At 37.2% G+C, this 17,664-nt stretch overlaps 1 protein-coding gene across 1 annotated transcript; it reads right to left on the bottom strand.

Annotated features, from left to right (window-relative positions):
- Nucleotides 1–1,409: 1,409 nt before the first annotated feature.
- LOC139709110 (uncharacterized) lies at nt 1,410–8,748 on the bottom strand. Its single transcript, XM_071621072.1, has 3 exons — nt 8,052–8,748; nt 3,293–3,472; nt 1,410–1,482 (listed from the first exon to the last, which is right to left on the bottom strand). Exons 1-3 carry the CDS (start codon nt 8,139–8,141, stop codon nt 1,429–1,431), a joined length of 324 nt encoding a protein of 107 aa, XP_071477173.1. The 5' UTR covers nt 8,142–8,748; the 3' UTR covers nt 1,410–1,428.
- Nucleotides 8,749–17,664: the final 8,916 nt, after the last annotated feature.

Raw genomic sequence — 17,664 nt, 5'->3', positions numbered from 1 at the left:
TTTTTCTTCTGAAGTTACTGACATTACGTCGTTAAAAAATTGCAAGCCAATGTATCAGTGAATACTTCTTTTTTAATGAGACGGATATATGTAACGTAAAAGCATAACATGCAACGTTGATGTATTTTTACCTTTTTTCTCACTTTTTCTCACCTTTACTTTCTCTTGTTTCCCTTCACTGATCACCATTAGTATATCAATATCATCATAGAACTAGTTAATCATACCAGTTGGTTAAGACTGCAAATGGAAATGAAATTGCTGATATCATCAAAAACAATTAGAAAGTACGCTACTGAGAAGATACTGTCTGAATCGATTTTTAAACGTACTACTAGTATGCAATTAAAAATATAAATCATTCTTCTTTGGCCAGCTATCGCCTCAGCATATGTTTGGTAGCGATTTACAATAATTCACTTTTGAAGTCGCCCGTATTTCCTAATGTCATGTTCTTAGGGTGACTAAGGGTTGCAACATTTTCAAAGGTGCCTCTAAAGGTGTGTCCTGATATGAAAATCTCAAGGATGCATAAAAAGCCAGGGTCCAAATGATACTGTCTTAATGCAATCTGGCAGACAAATAATGCCAAAAATTAAGCTGTGAATAAAAAGGGGCGGACCACATTTATGATCGACAACAATGCAATATATATATATATATATATATATATATATATATATATATATATATATATATATTTGACTGGATCTTCAAGACGTATCACACAGAGAATTACGGGCTCAAATTTGAAACCTAAAATTGTTGCTATACAACCACCCTATAAGGTGCAACTTTGCACCGCAATAAGCAATTTGTACCCTTAAAGATGCAATACGCTGAATTTTGAACCTGCAGGTGTGCGAATGTGCACCCTCAGTTTTGTGCTATTAAATTAAGGGTGCAAATATGCACCATAAACATTAATACATTGTGAATTGAAAATATGGATCACGAGTACCAAGGTTTCATTCGTTAAAGCTCAAACTTACACTCTGATAGATATGTCTACATTTTTGTAGGTACGAATATAGGTAGTAAGAGATCTAATTTTCTACTTGCATAATTAACGGTGCAATTGTGCACCCCAGGGTGCTGCTATAGGGAAAAAATAGGGTGCAGATTTGAATTGTGTTTTTTAGTGTGTAGAGCCAAACATGATGTCGTCATCACGACATGACAAAGCACAAAGTCTTTACTGAGAAAAAATATGGCTATCAAAAATAAAATGCACTAAACTGTCTCATACAGAGGTTGCTAGATGATACGGTTTCAATAATAATGTCTGAACTTTTTTGTACAGAACATTTGATTTGATTTTTTTTCTTTTTGTTCGTCCAGCTAGACAATGGTAGTTCATCGTTAATAAGGTATAATAGATGATAAGATAAAAACACAATAATGTATACCTCTGTGCCTCCCTGATAGTCATGCATTTAGCAAATCGCTCAACGGCTTGTCATCGATGGTGATGCATTCCACCTGTAGCATGATGACCAATATGAAAAGGCACATATTCCATATCAATATTCAATTTATATGCATATATATATATATATATATATATATATATATATATATGACCGTGCACCTCAAAACGAACATAAAGTCGCACACACTGATTTTGCGTAAGGACTGATAATAAGTGAAATGGGTCAACCTAGCCAAACTTGACTTTTTCATATTTTCTGAAAGAGCGGGTGTTCTTTTACATGATGCTAATATTTGGTATCATAAAACGGGCAGGAAAGTGTGTTTTTTAGCAGTTTATCTCGAACATTTTTTTGGTAGAATAGTGTGATTAGGTGTGTCTTTAGAATCCCTTTTTCATTTCTGAAAAACCTTGTCCACACTCTTCACTTTCAACTCTAATAACTTTTGAAAGGATAGTGCTACTGGTTTGAAAGTTGGCATTAATTATGGACAGAATGTGTTAATGAGGCATGCTCAATTTCAGATTAATCTGATAATCCCTTCATTGTTGTTACTCTGGTGGTTTACTTCCTGTTTTTTGTCCCATTCATCGCACAGCCAGCACGGTTTGGTAAAGATTAAGCGCTTGAATAGACACTGTACTTCAGAGCCTCTTTTCTAAGTTCACACTTTTCCTGAGTTTGTGCTTTCTTTCAAATATTTTGATAGGTTAGGAGAGTCCACTTGATTTGAGTTATACATCATTTTAAAGCTTAAAGTCTGTTCTTTCAGAATATGGTCTTAACTAAAAATTCATGTCTGGCGACTTTTTGTTTGTTTTGAGGTGCAGGGTCACATATACAGAGGGAGAGAGAGAGAGAGGGAGAGGGAGAGAAAGAGAGAGAGAGAGAATGAGAGAGAGAGAGAAGGAAAGGGAGAGAGAGAGAGCTTGATTCCAAAAGGAGATAAATCCATTATTTTTTCAATGCATTTAGCGTCGTTTGGAAGCAACCTCTTCATATAGATAGATAGATATATAAGATTTTGATATTTAATTGTTTCATGGCAGCAAACTGAATAGTTGAATAACGTGTTCTTACCAATATGGAATGACACATCCACTTTCAGTGCAACTGATTGACAAATTGCCCTACAATGTACATAGAGGTAAAGAAGCACTGAATTGATCAGTGTTTTGGTAGTAGCCATGATAACAAATCATGGGCGTATTTACTCGAGCAGGATTCGAACCTACGACCTCCTGATCTCCGGAGGACAGGCGTCTTCTCCACTAGACCACCGAGCTTTCGCCCGACAGCAAGTGTTGGTTCTAATCCTTATAGAATGCTGCAGCAGCGGGTACTGCGTATTTATTATTCAAGATTTGTAGGTTTGAATCCTGCTCGAGTACGTATACGAGTATGATTTTTTTTTTTTTGTTTTAATCAATGCTGCTACTCAAACACTGATCAATTCAGTGCTTGTCTACGACAATGTTGGGTAATTTGTCATTCATGTTTTTGTACATCCACCATCGTCGCCAAAAAAAAAAAAAAATCATTTTGATATATTCTCTTTTACAAAATGTTTCATTGATTGTCGATCGTTGGTACGGATTGGGATTACACATGACTAAATAATAATGCTTGAGACGTTTCTTTTTTTCAAACTTTACAACATCGTCCATTGGAAATGGGGAAGTATGCGATCTATAATTATCTATAGGATTGGCAGATTTCGCAAATCAATGCCACCGAAAAGACACAAGTGCATGGTGAAATAAATCGAAATATCGCGCTCAAGGTAATTGATGCCCCCCCCCCCCCCCCCCCATTTTGAACACTACAGTGTTGGACAGAAGACAATGACTGATTTTTACTCTACAGGGTGAAGCCTGGGAAGCAATCGTCTTGAAGAATGTCCCTGTCAGGTCGAACCGTGTGATACTGGCACATGTAAGATTAGGCAGACGACACAGAAATTCAGCCAAGTTTGCTGCTGCTGACTCTGACACGAACACTGCCATGGTATACGGATTAGACATGGAAAATTCGCTGATCTGTAACAGAAAGAGGAAAGAAAGTCAGTAATAAATTTTTAAACTCTACGGACAAATGTTCCTTCGTCAGTTTCTGATTCTCTCTCTCTCTCTCTCTCTCTCTCTCTCTCTCTTTCATAATTTTCTGAGCATTGGTAACATATCATACACGTTACTTGTTACAAATTACTTAAGTTATATTCTGTGGAAGCAGACAATTAAATAGAATCCACTAAGTTGTGTATTTGTTACGACTTTCGCGGTGAAACATATCGCATTAATAGTAATCAGTTTCCAGCGTAAATGAGAAGGATGCATCACTTGCAAGAAAAACAAACAAACAAACAAAAATCACAACGTTACTTTAACAGCAATATTATAAACATTGTATGCGACATGGAATTCTGTTAGCAAATGTAAAACATTCTCTATGACTAATGGTCAATGACAGCAGCATGAAACAATGTAAAGCCTGGAGAGAATAAACCGTTTGACAGCTGATAGGAAGGTGTATCATTGTTACTGTATGACTTGACGTCCTCGTAGAGTCATAGATACCTGAGTACCATTCGCGTTACGGTATCTTGTTTCCGTCCAGATTTAAATAACGAGTTGTGACTTAAGAATGCAAATTACTGCTCCACCCCCTTGATATGGGGGGTCTTTGCCAGCGAGGAAGTGATCACAAATACCTATCATTTTTTTTTTTCGCACACAGAGTCGTCCAGTGTCATTCTCCGTCAGAATATATCGTTTAGTATCTTTACCCTATTCCATTTTATCGAAAAAGAAGGATTCATTGTGCCGCATTAGCATTGTGAAGTCGCACAAGTAGTGTGCAGTGTTTGGGATTCCAAGATTTCAATATACAGTGTACTGTACGAGAAACAAAACTCATGATCCCGAGCATCTTATTAAAAAGAGTTTTACCGGTCTATAATATATCATGATTGGTATTTAGGCCTTCTACGCTCCTTTAAGACGTGAAATAGCTACAGCCAGTGACGTCGTTTGATGTTTTTAAAAATAATTTGCTGTAAAGATCGAAGCTCCTGACATAAGCTATGTATTTGCAGCATATGAGCATAATTAACTTATACACACACACACACACACACACAAACACACACACACACACACACACACTTTGTGAACGAATGATACATTGAAACCGATGTCCGTGCACTATCGTACGTCCACTGCATGCAAACATTTAAATCACTGAAAAATATCTACCTATTTATCTATTATAATCATAATGTCATTTATTGATATTTAACAAAACGTTTCCTTTTCTATTTGAAACAAAAATGCATTTGCTTATTTGAAGCCAAAATTAACATAAATCATTAGCTTTGTTTAGTTCTTTCATTTATCATAAATGAAATGAAATAAATCGAATTGAATTTGCTAAAGTCTTTGTTTGTTAACCAAACACATGCATGTGTGTCTGTGTGTCTGTGTGTCTGTGTTTTGGTAACGATATCATTTTTCGTCTCCCTTCCTATTAAAAGAAAAACAAAACTTCCTGGGAATAGTACAGCGCCACCTGCACAACGTTACCACATTAAAGGGATAGTACAGTTTTGGTGGAGATGAGAATTGGGTTTTTAACTTTTTGCGAGATACAAAGAAAACACTTATGATATAGTTCAGAATATACCATTTTAAGAGAAATTCAAAGTTTATTTGACGAAAATCGCGTTTGGAATGACTGAAACATCAAAAAACAAAGTAAAACAAAGCGATCGTGATAAAGTGTGGGTCCCACACTTTATTAGAATCGCTCTTTTTTGATATCTCAGCCATTTCAAAACCAATTTTCATCAAATAAACGTTGAATTCCTCATAGAATTACATGCTCTTTCACATTTTATAAGAGGTTTCTCATTATCTCATCAAAAGATGTTAGAAACCTGAAATTAGGTCTCAACCATAACTGTACAATCCCTTTAAGGGAGCCCTCACTGACCTCTCTTTCAATCTCCCTCTCCCTCCCTCCCTCTCTCTCTCTCTCTCTCTCTGACTCTCCCCCCCCCCCCTGCTAGTGCAATGTTTGTTTCATGTCAAAAATTCCACAATGGAACTTGTCTGAGAGAAACATTGTATCATTAGTAAAGAAAAGAATGTGTAAAGTTCAACCGGACAACGGAAAAAAAAAACGAATTGCACTTGATTTCCATACTTTTGTCACTGCATGAAAAGCGTTCATGGTCTATTCTTTCGTTTACACATTGAATTTCATATTGCTGACTTTGGAGGACTGGAGTTACAAATAAAGTTATGTCAATATCAAGTAAAATAGGATTGATTCGCTGAAGGTGTCACTACACTACCCTACAATACAGACTCTTTTCCATCTATATGGAAAAAAAAATCAGTCCTCTCCCAACACTGCATCACTCATATCAATTATATTCAAATACTACATGTACATACCTGACATGATGATAAGGTGGCGGCTGTTGAGAAGAAACTATCGGGCAAGTGGGCGCATTCCAGTCTGAACTTGGACAGACGTGGCATAGCAAATACCCATTTGGCAAAGTTTTCTCCCACCGATGAGAGCTTTAGGATATCATCATCAAAAAAATGTAAGTCCAGATCTTCAATCTGAAGAAAATAACGGGATCGAAATGTGGAAATAAAATAAGAGATTAATGACTGGCGTGAAAATCGCAAGAAGAAATATTTGAACACGCAAAAAAAAGACCATTGTAGTAGAGGTGTTATACACGTTACGATATGTTACAAATTAGTGAACTTATACTCTTTGGAAACTGACAACGAAATAGAATCCACGAAGTTGTGTATTTGTTACGATCTTCGCAATGGAGCACATCGAAATAATAATAACCAGTTTCTAGCGTAAAGAAGAAGAATTCATCACTTCAAAGAAAAACAAACAAACGAACAAACAAAAATCACAACGTCTAGTATTGAGTTACATTATTGAGGAATGCTAGGCGACATGAAATTCTTGTACAAACTTAACATTCTCTATGACTAATCGTCAATGACAGCAGCATGACAAATTTAACAATGTAAAGCCTGGAGAGAATAAACTAATTGACAGATGATAGAAAGGTGTATCATTGCTATTGTGTGACTTGACGCCCTCGTAGAGTCATAGACACATTGATTAGTTTTCACGTTACGGTATATTGTTTCCGTCTAGATTGAAATAATGAGTTGTGACTTACAAATGCATATTACTGCTCCACCGCCCTGCTTTTTGTGGTATTTGCCAGCGAGGAAATGATCACAAATACCTCACATTTTCGCACACAGATCCGTCCAGTGTCATTCTCGGTTAGAATATCTTTTAGTATCTTTACTCTATTCCATTTTATTGTATAAATGAAGGATTCATTGTGCCGCATTAGCGTTGTGAAGTCGCACACGTAGCGTGCAGTGTTTGGGATTCCCAGATTTCAATAAACAGTGTACAGTACGAGAAACAAAACTCATGATCACGAGCATCTTAATAAAAAGAGTTTTACCGGTCTATAATATATTATGATTATTATTTAGGCCTTATACGCTCCTTTAAGACGTGAAATAGCTACAGCCAGTGACGTCGTTGGTTATTTTTAAAACTAATTTGCTGTAAAGATCAAAGCTCCTGACATAAGCTATGTATTTGCATCATAATGGGCACAATGAACCTATACACACACACACACACACACACATTTTTTGAACGAATGGTACATTGAAACCGAGGTCCGTCGACTCTCGTACGTCTACTGCATGCAAACATTTTAATCACTCAAAAAATATCTACCTGTTTATCTATTATAATCATGTCATTTATTTATACTTAACAAAACGATTACTTTTCTATTTGAATAAAAAAATACATTTGCTTATTTCAAGCCAACATTAACATAAATCATTAGTTTTGTTTAGTTCTTTCATTTATTATAAATGAAATGAAATAAATTGAATTGAATTTGCTAAAGTCTTTGTTTGTTAACCCGACACAATATGTATGTGTGTCTCTGTGTCTGTGTTTTAGTAACGATATCATTTTTCTTCTCCCTTCTATTAAAAGGGAGAGAAAAAAATCCTGAGAATAGTACAGCGCCACCTGCACAATGTTACCTCATTAAGGGAGCCCTCACTCACCTCTCTTTCAATCTCCCTCTCCCTCCCTTTCTCTCTCTCTCTCTCTTTCTCTGCCCCCCCCCCCCCCCCGATTGTGCACTGTTTGTTTTATGGCGAGAATTCCACAATGAAACCTGTCTGAGAGAAATATTGTATTATTAGTAAAGAAAAGAATGTGTAAAGCACAACCAGATAACGGAAGAAAAAAACTAATTGCACTTGATTTCCATACCTTTGTCACTGCATGAAAAGCCTTCATACCTATCGTTTCGTTTATACATTGAATTTCATAACGCTGACTTTGGAGGACTGGAGTTACAAATAAAGTTATGTCAATATCAAGTAAAATAGGATTTATTCGCTATTAAAAGGAGTCACTACACTACCCTACAATATGGACTTATTTTCATCTATATCGAAAAAAAAAAATAGTCCTGTCCCAACACTGCATCACTCATATCAATTATATTCAAATACTACATGTACATACCTGACATGATGATGCTAAGGTGGCGGCTGTTGAGAAGAAACTATTGGTCAAGTAGGCGCATTCCAGTCTGATCTTGGAAAGACGTGGCATAGTACACACCCATTGGGCAATGTCTTCTCCCACCGAGGAGAGCTTTAAGATTTCATCATTATGAAGATATAAGTCCAGATCTTCAATCTGAAGAAAATAACGGAATCAAAATGTGGAAATAAAAAAGAGAGATTAATGAATGGTGTGAAAATCGCAAGAAGAAATATTTGAACACGCAAAAAAAGAGACCATTGTAGAGGTGTTATACACGTTACGATATGTTACAAATTAGTGAACTTATACTCTTTGGAAGCTGACAACGAAATATAATCCACTAAGTTTTGTATTTGTTACGATCTTCGCAGTGGAACACATCGAAATAATAATAACCAGTTTCTAGCGTAAATAAGGAGGATTCATCACTTAAAAGAAAAACAAACAAATGAACAAACACAAATCACGTCTAGTATTGAGTTACATTATTGAGCGATGCTATGTGACAGGGGATTCTTGTACAAAGGTAACATTCTCTATGACTAGTCGTCAATGACAGCAGCATGACAAAGTTAACAATGTAAAGCCTGGAGAGAATAAACTAATTGACAGATGATAGGAAGGTGTATCATTGCTATTGTATGACTCGACGTCCTCGTACAGTAGCCTTCACGTTACGGTATAATTTTTCCGTCTAGATTCAAATAATGAGTTGTGACTTACGAAAACAGATTACTGCTCCACAGCCTTGCTTTTTGGGGTCGTTGCCATGGAGGAAGTGATCACAAATACCAATCACATTTTCGTACACAGAGTCTTCCAGTGATATTCTAGGTTAAAATGTCTTTAAGTATCTTTACTCTATTCCATGTTATCCTAAAAGTTGGATTTATTAGGAAGCACAAACATTGCGTAAACGCACACGTAGCGTGTAGTCTTTGGGATTACAAGATTGCAATATACGACAGAAAAAAAAAATCATGATCCCGAGCATCTTATCAAAACTATTTTTCCTGGTCTATATGACGATTGTCTTAATAGGCCTAAGACACTCCTTTTAGACATGAGGTAGCTACAGCCAGTGACGTCTCTGGTTGTTTTAAAAACTAATTTGCAGTAAGGATCTGTCTTTATATGAGTAAAAAAAAAAATACATTTGTTTATTTCAAGCCAAAATTAACATTATCATCATTAGTTTTGTGTAGTTTTTTTTTTCTTTTTTATGAATGAATTGAATTGAATTGAATTTGCCAAAGTCTTTGTTTGTACACATGTATATGTGTTTCTGTGTCTGTGTTTCAGTAACAATATCCTTTGCCTTATCCCTTCCCATTAAAAGAAAAAAAAATAATGTGTACAATGTTAACTTCCTGGGAATAGTACAGCGCCACCTACACAACATTACCGCATTTAGGGAACCCCCAATGAACTCTCTTTCAATCACACCCCCCCCCCCCCTCTCTCTCTCTCCCTTTTTATCTTTCTCTCTCTCTCCTTCTCTCTCCAACTTCCCTCACTCCTCTCTGCCTGTTTGTTTCATGGCAAAAATTCAATAATCAAACTTATCGGAGAGAAACATGGTATCGTCAGTATAGAAAAGACTGTGTAAAGCCCAACCGGATAACGGAAGGAACTCATTGCACTCCATTTCCGTACATTTGTCAGTGCATGAAAAGTGTTCATACCTATGCTTTCGTTCATGCATTGAATGTCATAATACTGAGGAGGATTGAAGTTACAAATCATGTTATGTCAATATCAAGTAAAATAGGATTGATTTGCTAAAGGAGTCTCTTTACTACCCTACAACACAGGGTTGTTTTTTTTTTTTTCATTTCTCGAAAAAAAAATGCAGTCCTCTCCCAACACTACATGACTCATATCAATTATAGTAAAAAACGACATACCTTGCATGATGATGCTAAGGTGGCGGCTGTTGAGAGGAAACTTTCGGGAAGGTAGGGGTACCACAGAGTGAACTTCGTAAGACGTGGCATAGCACACACCCATTGGGCCAAGTCTCCCACCGAGGACTGACTTAGGGTATCATCAACACGGCTGCTAAAATTGCAATTCAGATCTTCAATCTAAAGAAAATAACGGAATCGAAATGTGAAACTAAAAAAGAGAGATTAATGGAATGGTGTGAAAATGGGAAGAAGGAATAAATGAACACGAAGGAAAGAGACCATTGTAGAGGTAGAAAGAAGACTACCATATGGTGTTAAGTGCGGACATTTTAAAGCTATAGACATAAGATCAAGCTGTATTATTTTTTTTAACTTAATCAACAAACTGATATGATTGTGTTGCGATAACACTAATAACGACGTTACTGGAAGTACACAGTATAATGTACTCTCCTTTTATACATATAATAGGAGTGTACAGAACCAACCAGTTGAGTCAGTGGATGAAAGATGGCTTCGTCATTCCCTACAGTCCGTGATCCTCATACTTAATGGCAGTTAACATCACTCGCTTTTCTACAGTTCTTGGTCAGGTTCGGATAAATGCATGTATTGCCAGTCATAACGATCCACATGTACACCGAGTGAATCAAAGTGAAAATGATATCATAAAACATAATGGATATACTAGGTGAAATTGTTAAAAAGATAAGATGTGCACAAAAAAACAAGTTGGGACAAAACTGGACGAAATAGTGGCAAAGTCTCCTTGAACAGTAACAAGACATGTAAGAGGAGTAAAGTCGCGCCATATTTTAAGAAGGCAATCTCCAAAGTAAAGAACATTTGTTGAACATTGTTATTGAACATTATTGTTGCCTAATCAAGAGGAATATATTGTTAGTGGACAATTCAGCATTGTAATGTAGCTATAAAATGCAAGCAGGATACAATGTACTGTCTGATTTATTGCATATCGTTTTTCGAATTAACCAGGCTCCCCGACTTCAACTGAAAAAAGTGTGATGCATACAATAGAATGAGAACATCAAAATTGTTTTTCAGGAAAAGCTAAACTTTCAAGCAAATAACCAGTGCATCAAATGAAGAGAACAATAAAGCAACATTTCTAATTTCCTTCCTTCTACTTCATCTACAATGTTTGTCTCCACATGAAGTAACTCCCACATAATAGCGCCCTCACGCTGTATATTGATCACTTCTGTCTGTCTGTGACTGCAGTCAAACTCGTACAGTGCGCTGTTCCCTGGCAAGCTTCGATTTGGGTTCCTGGTATATAAATCTAATAAACTATCATTGTTATTCAAGCAGTTCATCATGCCATGTTAACTTCTTTAAAAAATATATACTTTATGTCGATATGGTTGCCTGACGTATCTTGCTAAAAGTGACTTCCGAAAACTCATGCTATCGTGATGACATACAAATCATCTTTCAAGTCTGTTTCCTGAAAAAGAATAATTGTCATGGTAACACAAAATTTATCTTGCTGTACAAAGGTCATTTCTAAATGCATGCACAGGTGTATACCTGCAGAGGCACTTACACTCTTTCAACAAATACCCTTCACAAAATGTGAATGTCGTCTGTACATGAATTATACAGTCAACTCGACCTCACGTTGAGATAGTATATGTCGTTATGGCGGGATGAAATATCTTGCTGAGTATGATATGTAGTTACAGATACAGTCAAATCCGTGTTGACTAAAGGGCCCATCCAAGGGAAACAACAAAAGTGGCCGCTATAGACAGGTCTGTGGACATTTTTAATGTCAACACTTGCTTTGTATTATAGCATAAGATACCGCGTGTCATTCAAACAAAAACCACAAGCAAATTAGTTTGCATGTGCAGCTATTATAATAATATGGATTTGTGTGTATGTGTGTGTGTGTGTGTATGTGTGTGTACAATTTGCTTCATTTTATTGTTTTATGGTTGTTGTTGTTCGTTGTTGTTTTTTTTTTGTTGCCTATTTCTGTTCTTTTGATTTCTGATATAACATTTCTGGCCTGAGAAACCGCACTGGTTCGTGCCGGTCTACATGAATGGGGTTCACGAATGAATGAATGTGAGGGATTGATGATGTGCGACACTGACATAAGCAACACACAATACCCAGTCATGTGACCTATTTATTCAAAGGTATTTTAATCTTGTTCAAATTCTACGATGTTATTAGGAGCTGTCTTTGTCCTTGTAGCATTTATTTAGAGCGACATTACTAGAGGCTAGTTCTACTCAAACGTGTCAAATTAGCGGTATTCAAAAGACGGTTTTTTCACGGCAAAGAGCTGCATTACTTTTGTCAATCATGTCTGTGTGGTTGTGACTGAGATAGGACTCGGTAGAATGTACGCAATGAAAAAGAAAGCCAAAGTATACACATGGCTGATTCAACGGTTCAGCTATTTTTTTTTTTTTTTTTTTTTGGGCCACTGGCCGCGTTAGGCAGGTGACCGCTATATAAAGGCTCTGATAAAGAAATTTCGTGCGGGGGATTTTTCAGTGGCCGCTATAAAGCAGGTGGTCGCCATAGATAGTTAGCAGCTAAGACAGGTTTGACTGTAGTTAATTTTTTTCATTTAATTTTTTGTTTCATTTTTCCTTCCGCTTGTACCCGGGGGCGTCGCGGGGAGATATAAACGTCTTTGTGCTGCCAAGCGGGTAGCCTGTGAGAGAAGGGACATATCGTGAGCATTCAGGGTATCTGCCACAGATTCTCTCCAGCGTCGCCTTAGTCTGCCTCTGGCTCTTGCACCCGAGTATCTCAGGTTGTAAGCTTGTAAGGGGGGCTGGTTGGGTGGCATCCGTGTGAGGTGACCGAACCATTTGATACGTTGTTGCTTGATATGATGTAGGACAGATGTGGCGCCTACCATGTCTCTGATCACCTCATTTCGTATCATGTCCCTCCTGGTCTTGTTGACGGCTTTCCTCAGGCACTTCATCTCGCATGTTACCAGCTTCTGCTCAAGAGTTCTTGTTAGGGGCCATGTCTGGCACTGGTAAGTGAGAGTTGGCAGGAATATGGTGTTGATGAGCTTTGCCTTTGTGCACATTGGGATATTGGGGTGTCTGAGAAGGGGGGCCAGTTGGTAGCTTTTATCACTCGTTTGCTATTTCTTCTTGCGTGGCTGTACGCTTCGTAGTCATCGTCCTGCTTTGACTTCAGCCAGACCTTGAAGAGCCTCTTCTTTTCTTTGATTGCCTCTTTGACGTCCTCGTTCCACCATGCTGTCGCCTTTCTTGTTCCGTTCCCTGCCTTTCTATAGCCGCAGGCATCTTGCAGGGTGTCCAGAAGAGTAGCTTTGAAGGTGCTCCAGGCCTCTTCAACATTCGTGTTTGTGGGGTCCACCTCTTTCAGCTTTTGGCCTACCACGTTGAGGATGTGGTCCTGTACCTCAGTATTTTGAAGTTTCCTCATGTTAATTTTCTCTGTCTGTTTCCTTTTGCCTGGCCTCTTCTTCTTCTGTGCTGTGTGTTTCAAAATGATTGGTCTGTGGTCTGTGTCCAGGAACGCGTTTGGTATGACCTTTGCATCCGTGATGATGTTTCTCATACCAGTTCTTATAAGAATAAAGTCAATCTGAGACCTTACTTCCATGTCGTTCCACTTGTACCAAGTATAAATGTGACTGGGTCGATGTTGGAAGAAGGTGTTGGCGACCATAAGTTCATGCTCTGCACACAGTTCCAGCACAAGGTTGCCATTGTAATTGCAGGGGGTTTGGTGGTCACTGTGTGGGCCAAGATGTGGTGTCCATGGCATTCTTCTCTCACCTACTCTGCCGTTAAAGTCTCCCATAACGTAGAGGTCTTCACTGTCATGGATCTTGTTGATAATTTCTGAGAGATTTCCAAAGAATTTGTCCTTTTCTTCATCTGAGTATGTGTCGTTGCAAGGTGCGTAGATCTGTATATAGTTTGCAACCTTCTTTCCTTCCCTCACTCTTATCTTAACAATTCGCTCTGAGATGTACTCGGTGTTTAAAATGTTTTTCGCTGTGTAGGAATGCAGGATAAAACCAACACCGTGTACTGCTCTCTGGTCTTTGTTCACTCTGCTCCAGTTGAGAACGAAATCTGAGTCAATTTTCTTAGTCCCTGTTCCTTTCCTTCTGGTGTCTGCTATCCCCATGATCGAAATCTTACGTTGTGTCATGAATTCCACTAGTTCAGGTTCTTTATCCTTCAAGCCACAGATGTTCCATGTGCAAACCATTTGGGTATCCGTAAATCGTTGTCCGTTTTCATGTCCGGTCCGTTTTCCGTTTTGATCGGTCCGTTTATATCTCCTTTGTTTGTCTCGAGCAATAGTTATCCGCTACCGGCTTGCTAGGCCCGTCGTAGCTTCACCAGAGCCCCGTTGGCCAGCATTACCTGTTTCCACCTCCTACGGCGGGGACGCGGGGTTGGGCTTTAGGAGGTCTAGACTGTAGTTAATTACAACTTAAAATACCATTCTACTTGGTGGCGAGATACTTGACCTGCAAATGACTATCGAAACAAGAGATTAGAAATACTGCGAATAAAAGATATCACACTTGTATCAACCTTTGCATAAAGACGCTTACTTACTTGTGACTTGCTCTTCTTTTGCATAATTGAAAAACGTGTGGAACATCGACGATGTATGTTACGATGAGATAAAAAGAAAAATGTTTCACCCCGCTCTCATCTTTCTGTTGTGCTATGGTATCGAGTTGCTGCCGACAGTGTTTATTGTTCTCTAAAAATGAGGTTTTTCACATTGATATCCCAAGAACATCAATTTTTCCAAATTTCATTTTGCAGTCAGAGAATCCGCTGAACATAATTATGTTGTTATTTCTTTTTTCTTGATATTACACGTTCTTATAATGATAATGCTACCATGTAAACGCACAAGCTATCGTTCCTAAAGCATCAGAAAAGAACGCATATAATTTTTTTTTTCAAACACTTCACATCTTGCACAATGCATTACTGCACTTTGTCCCCTCATTCTTCTCTTTCTTTCTCTTTATCGCCACTCAGTAAGTTGTAATGCATTTGTTATATTCTTAATGTTGTATTCTACATAGACAATAATTTCTTAGGCTATTGTCCTCGTCAAGCGTTTGCTCATGATAATGGTCTCCTGAATTCTGTGCATCAAGAATAATCGCATAATTTGTTTTTGAGCAATAAATATACTGTAGCGTATGTTTGCATAAATGTATGCACAAAATAGATTTGTTTAGTTCTGCTTTACATCGTGTATTCAATAAAGGGGAAAAAATAAGATATTTGAATTAGTCATTTGTTTTAACTGTAAGATCCAAATTACACTGTACTCAATTAGTTTGTTCAATTGACTTTGTATTTCATTTATATATGACAAAGAAATTTAGAAATAAAATCAATCAATCAACCCCATTCAGTGGAAAATGACCAAACTCATTCCTTTATTCAAGTCAGGTGATAAATCTTGTCCTATAAATTATCGCCCCATTGCCATTTTACCCTGTGTTTCAAGAGATCTTGAAAAAATAGTACAAAAGCAGCTTACAAGTTATTTAAAAACAAACGATCTGCTATCTACAGCACAGTCAAGCTTTCGAGAGAAACATTCTACCACCACTGCTTTGCTAAAAGTCACGGATGACTTTTTGCTCGCCGTTGACAGAGGTCTTTACACAGGGTCAATCTTTATTGATTTGAAGAAAGCGTTCGATACGGTGGATCCTTTCATTATGTTGCAAAAGCTAAAGCGAATGGTTTTTTCCTGACGCTTGTCTTGCTTGGTTTAGAAGCTATTTAACAAATCGAAAAGTCGGAACACTTTTAAATTCTTCTACAGTCAAATTTTTCAGATATATTCCATGGTGTCCCACCACTATCCTGGGGCCAGTTCTCTTTGTGATTTATATCAATGACATTGTCAGTCAAGTAAAGAAGTGTCGAATTCGCTTGTCACATAATGACCCTATCCATATTGAAAACGTTCTAAACAACGATCTTAAAAGAATATCATGATTGGATGTGCGTTATCAAACTTAGTCTAAATCTCCAAAAGACTGAGGGTTTTTGTTTTTTTTTTTTTGTTGGTTCTCGCTCTTTATTATCACGCCGCAATGCCCTTCGCATAAAGTTAAGCGGGCAGGCGATCAAACACAAAGAAACAGTTATTATAAAGTACCTTGGAGTTACACTTGACCAGCAATTAAAGTGGGATGTTCACATCAATACATTACTTGGTAAAGCTGGTAAACTTGTAAAATATTTTAGTCGACTTCGTCATATTGTTAATGAAACATGCTTAAAACTATCATACAATTCTGTTATACTCCCTGTGCTTGATTATGCCGATTTAATTTATGAATTGGCCTCGCTGAAATTATACTTCGCAAATAGAAAAGTTACAAAATAGGGCGGGTAGGATAATTATTGGGATAAATCCATATAAGCACGTATCAAATCATGAAATTCATTAAATTCTAAACTGGGATTTTTTAAACGTAAGGCGCAAAAAGCATTTAAATTCCATGGTTTCCAAATGTCTCCATGACTACAGTGCCCCATATCTTAAAGAATCATTTAACTTTATGTCCCGAAATTACTCTCTCCGCTCAAATGGAGCCCTTTCACTGCCAAAACCCAGGACCGAATATTGTCGGAGAATGTCTTCGTACAGAGGTGCTTTCAGTTATAATGAATTACCTTCAGAGCCCAAGGGCTGTTTGAGTGTAACCAGTTTTAATAAAATGATTGATGTTATTCTGAAATACCTTTGATTTAAATGTGGTATGAAATAAACTGTACCTGTAATTTGTATTCCCTTTTCATAATGTTCATAGTAAGATAAATATCAAGCTTACAGAATAGGGTGGGAGGTTGGGGAGGTACTTAGGCCTAATTCTTGCTCCCTTCTTTTTAGAAATTGTTGTAAAATTATACTAATGTTTGTTTTTTGATTTGGGGTTTTTGTTTTTCGCATTCAATGTTTTCTATTGCATTTATAATTTACTCTGTTCCTGGACCCCTCGGTAGAACAGCTGTATCGTGTAGGCACAGCTGAGTAGGGCAATCCAGCCGTATTTTAAAAAATCATTCTGTTGACTGTACGATTATTGTTTTGTTGTTGTTTTTATACGGAAAATAAATAAATGAATAAAAAACCAAAAGCAAATGATAAAAGGTGATTGTTTTTACATTTCTTTTTTTTCTGATCAAAGCCCCCATACGAAAGTCATTTTTATTACTATTTGACAAATGGCTTAGTTCCAAAACGGACACTTTGTGCATATTATTGTCTTATCCCTGGATTGCCTTATAAACGCCCATTGGTTTAATATTCGATTTCGATTTATTTTCATATTTCTCGATGAAAAAATACATCAAATATAACAAAATCAAATGAAGTACATGATATCAAGCTGGAGACATACATAAAATATTGCAAATATATAAAACATATAGTGGTCGATCTATGACGTTTTGAATCTCTGAATGGATGCTAAAGAAATATGAAGGAACCTACTTAAAAGCGAGCTTGTTGAGCGTAGGTCCCAGTTAAAATCGAGTTAAAGATTAAGATGGGGAGCACGGGTACAACATTGACCAAAACATAGAGAAAAAAAAAGTACATTTATACAGTTATATAGCAAATTCTTCTCTAATACAGATTTGGGG

This window comes from Diadema antillarum, unplaced genomic scaffold (genome assembly GCF_040938485.1).
Source record: "Diadema antillarum isolate AM-2024a unplaced genomic scaffold, OU_Dant_1.0 seq00001407_RagTag, whole genome shotgun sequence".
Taxonomy (NCBI): domain Eukaryota; kingdom Metazoa; phylum Echinodermata; class Echinoidea; order Diadematoida; family Diadematidae; genus Diadema; species Diadema antillarum.
This window is presented reverse-complemented; position numbering and strand designations above follow the sequence as displayed.

Bases quoted from the DNA above. Each gene is read 5' to 3' on its own strand.
- LOC139709110 (XM_071621072.1), bottom strand. From the start codon at position 8,141: ATGCCACGTCTTTCCAAGATCAGACTGGAATGCGCCTACTTGACCAAT. The intron at 3,473-8,051 runs GTATGTACATGT...TTTCTGTTACAG, and splicing joins CCTTAGCATCATCATGTCAG to ATCAGCGAATTTTCCATGTC. The intron at 1,483-3,292 runs GTAAAAATCAGT...ATCATGCTACAG, and splicing joins CCCAGGCTTCACCCTGTAGA to GTGGAATGCATCACCATCGA.